General features: G+C 43.0%; 1 protein-coding gene across 1 annotated transcript; it reads right to left on the reverse strand.

Moving 5' to 3' along the window:
• Nucleotides 1-396: 396 nt before the first annotated feature.
• LOC121431944 lies at nt 397-7,610 on the reverse strand. Its single transcript, XM_041629735.1, has 3 exons — nt 7,302-7,610; nt 2,304-2,717; nt 397-473 (listed from the first exon to the last, which is right to left on the reverse strand). The coding sequence occupies exons 1-3, from the start codon at nt 7,462-7,464 to the stop codon at nt 397-399; spliced, it is 654 nt and encodes a 217-aa protein (XP_041485669.1). The 5' UTR covers nt 7,465-7,610.
• Between the last annotated feature and the right edge of the window lie 425 nt (nt 7,611-8,035).

An 8,035-nucleotide genomic window follows, 5' to 3' on the forward strand; every position in this document is an offset into this window, starting at 1 on the left:
CATAATGAGCCCGAGCACTCTATTCATAGCTATATAATTATATCGCATACTTAATTATACGCATAATAACAATAAGGGATATTTGAGCTTGATCTTAAACATTCATTTTTGCCTAATAAAAACAAATTCACCTTCTTGGAAATTTAGATTGATATTAAAATTACGGTTCAGATTATTCTGCGTGAAATTTAAATAAAAAGACTGTAATATACATATTTTTTGCGTAAGTTCTATTTTTTTGTTGGGGGGTATAGTGGAATGATTTATTAGTATATATTTCTTAAACAACTGGAATATTAGGACCCAACTTCTTGGGTGAAAATGCAAGGATCATGGGGAAAGTATTGAGAGAAATGTTTCCACGAGTGCCGCTTCAAGAAGAGCTGCATTTGTGAGTTATATCTCTTCTGGTTTGTTCAATTTGCCTTCACATATTTTGACATTTAGATTTGATTTTTTTTCTGAAACAGGCCCTGTATAAGAAGACACTGAAAGAGAAGAATCAATTAAAGTATACGTAGAAGGAATTAAGCTGTATAAACTGATTAATTGTGCTTGTGTGACTGGCAAGATCATTGTAAAAATCTTAAAGGAATGAGATAATTCTAATGATAATCGACACACAGTGTAAACATATTGACGCCCTGTCGCACAAGGTTAGCAGATTTTGGTGGGACCCTTTAATTGTTTTATTACACATTAAACGAATAAATGCGTGCGCTCCAGTTGTGCAACCGTAAGAGATTCTGACCAAAGACGTCTGAGGAGAGCATCATTCCAATTAAAGAAAAAAATATCGGTTTAACAGAATTCATGTAAAACATTCATGTAAAATTCGGCATGAATCATAATTATGCAGGGGCGTTGACAACAGAGGGGTAGGGGATGCATCCGCTTACTTTCCGGGTGGGGACGACGTGTACAATCATCCCCCAGGTTTCATAGTGTAAGGAATAAAACGTGATTACAAGTTTATTCTTTATAATGATATAAATTTAAAGTTCTTATCATTATCGTCTTCATTATTATTATTATAGTCGTTATTATTATTTATATCATTGTTAACCTTCTTAATTATTATCAATTATTATTATTTTAAATAATTATTCACGGCTAACAAAACAACAAGAACAAGTGAATTGCGATTTGTCGTGGCTTTAATGAAAATAGAGATGAATGTGCATCTTTACCAATTCTGCTTTTTGTGTACAGTGTATGAATATCATCACATATACATATACCGATAATGTCTGTAACCAACCGATACCCTTGTTTAATAAGCTCCTCGGAGAGGGGTTAAACCCCCGGCTAGAAGGCCCCCCTCGTAAGTTCTTCAATGTTTAAAATTCATGGCTGTTTTCCCACTGGTTCCCTGCTAGCCGGACCGGAATCCCAGCACAGCTATTAATTATGAGCTATCGGTGGATTACAGATGACATAAATATAGCATATAGAGATATATGAATGCCCATGACTATAGACCAGCCTGCCCGCCTTTAAGATCAGGTCAGGCTAAGATTAAACTTTAAGCATGACACAATTATTTCAGTTTAACAGCGTTCTCAAACATTTGTATGTACAAATAGGTCCCCCTCACCTAGGTAACGAGTGGGGACCTGCAACTTACATAATAACATAACATAATTGATTAAAATCCACATGCCTGCCCTGGCATGACCAGAAATACCCAATTATTCTTGGAAAATACGTGTTTCAGGTGGCCTAATTGCCAAATTACCGCCAAACGAGAATATATAATTTATTTATATATGATCGACCGCCAACAAACACGTCAAAATTTTACTCGTATCTACCAAGATATTCAATAAATCTTAGCAACCATTACAGGATCATTCTACTAGTATTCACCAACGTTATCATCCTTAGTGCTTTTACCAGGGGGGGGGGGGTACCAGGGAACATTGCTCATTCCTCCATTACAATGTATATCTAGGTTATCCATAACTGACCCCAACATGATTTAATGCATGCATACATCGAACGTAAATGCATGAGCAGCTAAATAACAACAAATGATACATTATGAAAGCATAGACACACTGGTGAAACCGGCTCCAGACCAGCCAAAACCCTTATTCATACTATCGGATCGGACGGTCTGGAGTCGGTCACGCCGGAGCGACTAAGGTAAAATGTATAAATACATACTCAACGAAGATATGAAAGACCAACTTTTAACTCACTGATAAATCTGTCCAACCCTTCATCGGCCAGATGTAGGCCATCAGTTCTGTACAGCGAAATGTCATTATGGGATATTGATGGATGCGGTATGGCTTTACCATGAAATCTTGCAGCTAAAGCCTTGGCGTACCTATTGGCCGCCCTTCTCTTTAAGTCCAATTTACCTTGATCTCCTGTACAGCCAGCGGGGTACCAAACCCTCTCCAAAATGTCCGACCACACTATTTGAAATTTGTCCTTATTGGCGTCAAAAAGTCTATACGTCAAACTAGCCAGCTTCTTCTTGGACAGTGCCTCAATGTCATTCGTTCCTACATGCAATACTACTACTGAAGGCTTTGGTTCACTCCGACCCATCTTATCTAACCAATCGCTTACCCCTTCAATTCGTAGCCCCCTTTTCCCCAACCAGCGGACCGACGTTCCAAGTCCAAGGTCAGCCTCGCCGTTGTTCTTCGCCCTGCGATGTGCCCAAAACACTATCGAGTCCCCTATGATCCACACCACAGGTCCTGTAATAGAAAACAAGAAAAGAGGGCTGGGCAGAATTTTGAAGTATGAAAATTTCCCCCTGAAAGGTCTGCTACCCTTCACCACCCCTTCATCACGGGGTTTTCCCCTCCAAGATACAATGTATGTAATCACATTTTTGACCCCTCCCCTTAATCCTGAAAGCATTGATATTAAACACGTCATTATACCGTTGTAACATTCTCTCTAAAAAGCAGAATGCTCGTAATTGTGTGATATCATTAAACCCGCACTTACTCATTCAATATTAAGCCCAGAGTTATTTTGATGATACATGTATATTGATATCAACATGTACAGGGGGGGGGGGGGGTCGTTATGATCAATCTGATGTTCCAAACACCTTCCAATCAATATAGTACTATCCCTTTCTTCCTTTTGTATAATGTAATAATGTATAATGTATAAACACATTCCAACCAATATATAATAATGTATAATGTATAATGTCTGAGCACATTCCAATCAATTTATAATAATGTATAATGTATAATGTAAAATGTATAAGGTATAATGTATAATGTAAAATGTATAAGGTATAATGTATAATGTATAACGTATAAACACATTCCCATCAATATAGTACCATCTCTTTCTTCATTTTGTATAAAGAATGTAATAAAGTATAATGTATAATGTATAATATATGATGCATAATGTATAATGTATAATGTATACTGTAACAAGGGCTCCTTTGTAAACAAGCCTCTTGGCACTGAACATACCACCCTGCTTCTGAATAGGGCTGAATAAAATAAAACAATACCATGTAAGCAGATATATTGAGAATTATACACCCAAATATCCAACAACCCATCGGCCACGGCTTTGATTAAAGCACATGTCCTCGTGTAAAGTAAACGCGTTGTGACATTATTGGAAGATAACTTACACCTGATTTTGGTCAAAATGTCAAATAACCTAAAATCATCATTTCATATATATTTTCGTTCTTTTTTTTTTTTTTTTTTTTTTTTTTTTATTTTTTTACTTAACCATGTCGAGTCTTATATATCTCCGATGTGCACTCGAAACCCAACGCCCCATGCGTTGGATTTCCTCATCCGAGCAACCGGCCATGGCAGCGGTCGTAGCCGCCCCAATACGAAAGGAATGCGATGAAAACATTGCCGCCGGCATATCCCCGTATGTCAAACATCGTTTTATCATGTTTCCAAATTCACGCCTAGTTAGCGGGAGAGCACCATATGAACAAAAGAAGGCTCCACCATTCTTTGGGCGGATTTCTAAATAACGAATAACCGCCATCACAGGGCAGCTAACTGTCCCCAACTCTGGTATCGAAATGGTGCACCCATTTCCCCGCTGGTCAGTCTTTGACTTCCTTAGGAATAATTCCACCCTGCGATGCGGTGCATCGCCAGTGACCCTAACATCTGTGTGCTGCAGAATAGACTCACATCTATGCCTGGACTCTACTGTCAACTCACTAACTCTCAACAAACCATAAAATGCCACTGAAAAAGCAGCAGAGTACATCAAAACATCGTAATGACTACCACAAACATGCCTCAAGTAGGCGAGCATTCTATTTAACACAGACAATGTGATTGGATGCCTAGCATCTCTTCTCAAAGTACTTCGCCTACACCCTTCAATTAACCTTGTAATCACAAAACTCTTGGTCACATCCTTTAGCCCAGATGAACTCATATAAAATGCCAACCCAGATATGTATGTTTGAATAGTAGACCCTGCATATCCCATAAAGGATAAATAAGAAATGAACTGCGCCACCCATTCTACATTAGGGGGTAGCTGGGGGTCGTATCCGTACACTTTACAAAATTTCACGTATGCCCCCAAGGCAATAGAGTAAGTTGTGTGTGTTCGAGCTGCCCTAGAAGCCATCAGCAGTCGACTTCTCTCGATAGCCAGCTCTTCCAAAGACGGACTGGAACCTCCACGCCCGGGCGGCCCCGGTGCTAACGCATGGAACCTCGGCATCTGAAATCGAGATAGTGCATCAGCTATACCATTATCACATCCATGTACATGCCTAGCCCTCAACACTATATTATTGCTTAAACATATAATCACCACCTTCCTCACCAAAACCATAATATCAGGGCATAGCGCCGACTGCTTGTTAAGTACTGCCACCACGGCCTGATTATCACAATTAAACAATATATTCTTGTCCTTTAGCTCCATGCCCCAAATCTCCAAGCCTACCCAAATAGGGAATAGCTCTAAAAAAGCTATAGACCTCCTACCGGCCTGGAAATCAGCAGGCCACCTGGATTGAGCCCACCTGCCTCCAAAGAAAATTCCAAAACCAATGCCAGCCGCCGCATCAGTGAAAAACTGAATTTCCTCGCTTCCAAACCAGCCTGGAGCCCGGAAGAAAACTTGACCATTAAAATGTGCCAAGAACTCCAACCAAACCCGCAAGTCAGCCTTAGCCCCTCTCGTCAACCTAACCATGTGAAAAGGACGCTTAACGCTCTTAGTTAAGTCAATGAGCCGTCTCATGAATGCTCGCCCTGGAGCAATTGCCTTACATACAAAGTTTAGACTACCTACAATCGACTGAATGTCTCTTAGGGAAATTTTTTGTTTCTGTACCGCCCAATTTAATTTCCCTACTAATTTCTCAATTTTGTCCTCCGGTACCCGAACCTGCTGAGAAACGCTATCTATTACCAGCCCAAGATATGACAACTGTGTGGTCGGGCCTTCCGTTTTTTCTCGCGCTATGGGCACCCCAAATCGTTCGCAAATTGCTTCAAAACAATGCATTGCCCGCCTGCAATCCTCCGAGGCAGGGCCGCCTGCAAAAAAGAAATCATCCAAATAATGGACAATATTTTGCGACTTCGCAACTTTTCTCGCGCAAAACTCTAAAAAAGTACTAAAACATTCAAAAGTGGAACAAGAAACTGCGCAGCCCATCGGCAAACAACGATCAAAATAGTAACGACCATCTATATACATCCCAAGCAACTCAAAATCTTTTGGGTGAACAGGCAAGAGCCTGAAAGCTGACTTAATGTCAGTCTTTCCCATAAGGGCACCCCGCCCCAATTGCGTCACAATATCTACCGCCGAATCAAAGGACGAATATGTTACTGTACACTGCCCCTCCGGTATGCCATCATTAACTGAATTTCCCCTGGGTGCCGATAAATGTTGAATCATACGGAACTCCCCTGGGGCCTTTTTGGGCACCAACCCCACTGGTGAACACCTCATATTCTCGAAGGGAGGAACAACAAAAGGCCCAACTATCCTACCTAAGTCTATTTCATCCCTCAATTTCTTTTTCAACGTATCCATGTGTTCGAATGCTGATTTCAGGTTTTTAACAACCAATGGGACCCTGTCCCTTCAAAATGTAATGAAAAACCAAACTTAAAACCATTATACAAGCACTGAGCATGCTCCTGATTAGGATAAGTAGCTAACATGGGCACCAAACGTGCTAACTTAATAGGGGTCGGAGCAATAGACGACACCGCACTAGCCGTAGACCTATTTACTGCCAGCGGGACTGGAACCGGCCCGCCCTTGGCTACACTGCTTAGCCCCATGACCTGTCGCCTGGCAGCGGGAACACTTGTGCTCATAGATGCAAGCTTTGCCTCGCATGCACTTGCCTCTATTAAAGGCAAAGCACACGCCTCGGCTGGGTGTGCCATTGGCTCCGGGTCCCTTTCCTCCGAAGGGAAAAGATTTTCTCGCGCCGTACTCCCCTCTGTAGAACTGATGGCGAGGGGCATGGGGTAAATTGTGGCGCTGCCGCGGACCATTAGAGGCCACCAGCATCAACCACAACTCGGCGTCGACGCTCGCCCAGGATCGCCCGGGTAAACGCGCCTGCTTGCTCCTAAACTGAGTGTCATAGTCACGCCAGCCATAACCTGCAAACGCACGGGCTGCATGCCTTATCAAATCCATATATTTCATGAGCTCCCTGCTCCTTTCAATGTGCTTCTCAGCGTAAATTGAGGCAAATACTAGAAACACCGAAGTCCACTGCTCTACCGACATGATTTTCTTAGCCTTTGATTGAGGTTGAAGTTGCAAACCAAGACCAGATCCCGATTGACACAAACTCAAAGTGGTGTCACCTACACTCAAGGCCCCAAACTCATCACGTGCATTATTATGCTTAAGGAGCACTCCCAAATCTATATATTCACTTGCCCAAATTTTTTCCTTCAGTGAGATAGCCACTTCCACACCTAGTGGGTCGCATGCGCTAATAAATGGTTCCGGTGCCCCCAACACGGCAGAAAGCCTAGGCGCCTGGGGCTCAGATCTCTCAACACCGACCTCCACTAGATCTAGGCCTAGATCTTCGGCTACCCCTGCCGACCGCGCCGGCACTGAAACTGCTGGCTGAGCCTGCCCCGAGCTACCGGTATCCGACTCCTGAGCTACTATCTCATGCCAAGCAATAGATCTGCCCACGGGCGCCTGGCCTTCCCGCCCCACTAGATCTAGATCTAGCTCTGCCATTTTATCACCAACTTTAGACCTAGGCCTACCACTTTTTTCATCAACATCGACAACTTGAGACTGAGAGGGATTTAACTCACCGCTCCTTCCTGGCCCGTTGTTGCCGCCTCCCAGCCCCAGATCCACACTTGCGGGGGTTGACGTCGCCCGTGGACCTCTCGGCCGACCCGGCCTCCTCTTCGGTGTGTCATCTCCCTTCCTCGCACCTGCGGTCGTTATTTTCTTGGCCTTAACCTTTGGCATGATCAACTCGCGAAACTAGAGTTAGACTCGAAGCTCCGTCACTCAGCCCAAGTCCAATGAATCCTGGATGCAATCACCTCCAAAGTTCAATCAAGCGAACCGCCAAGAAAAATTCAATCCTGAAGTTGCAAACTGAATCTTTTAGGTCCACAAATCGGCACAGCTAACTTAGCCTTAGTTCTACGGCAACAATTCCTGAGGCTGAAGTCTGAAGACAGTAAAAAACTGAAATCAGCGTCTGTATAATCCAATAAAAGTATGAATCCTTTGTGTAGATATCCGGTATAGGTAGCTAGACAAATGTCGAAATATCTGCCACCTAGGCCTAGTTGCCAGTGCCGAAAGAAAATTTTCAAAAAATTTTGTAAGCACGCTTTACACATGCACCGTCATCTCTCTTCATTGAAAGCCAAAACGAAAATGAAGCATTCCCCGCACTTTTATCCGCGCATAGCTCAACCGCGGCAAATGTCTGGCATTGTGCCCAAATTCTTTGGCGCGGGCGCAAAAAGCGCTGCCCCGCCCTTTACGGGTCGGGTCACGAGCCCTTTCTCGGGCAACCACGCCCCCT

This window comes from Lytechinus variegatus, chromosome 1 (assembly GCF_018143015.1).
Source record: "Lytechinus variegatus isolate NC3 chromosome 1, Lvar_3.0, whole genome shotgun sequence".
Classification (NCBI taxonomy): Eukaryota; Metazoa; Echinodermata; class Echinoidea; order Temnopleuroida; family Toxopneustidae; genus Lytechinus; species Lytechinus variegatus.

Bases quoted from the DNA above. Each gene is read 5' to 3' on its own strand.
- LOC121431944 (XM_041629735.1), bottom strand. From the start codon at position 7,464: ATGCCAAAGGTTAAGGCCAAGAAAATAACGACCGCAGGTGCGAGGAAG. The intron at 2,718-7,301 runs GTGAGTTAAATC...TTTCTATTACAG, and splicing joins CAACGGGCCAGGAAGGAGCG to GACCTGTGGTGTGGATCATA. The intron at 474-2,303 runs GTAAAGCCATAC...CTTCTTATACAG, and splicing joins TTTAGCTGCAAGATTTCATG to GGCCTGTTTCAGAAAAAAAA.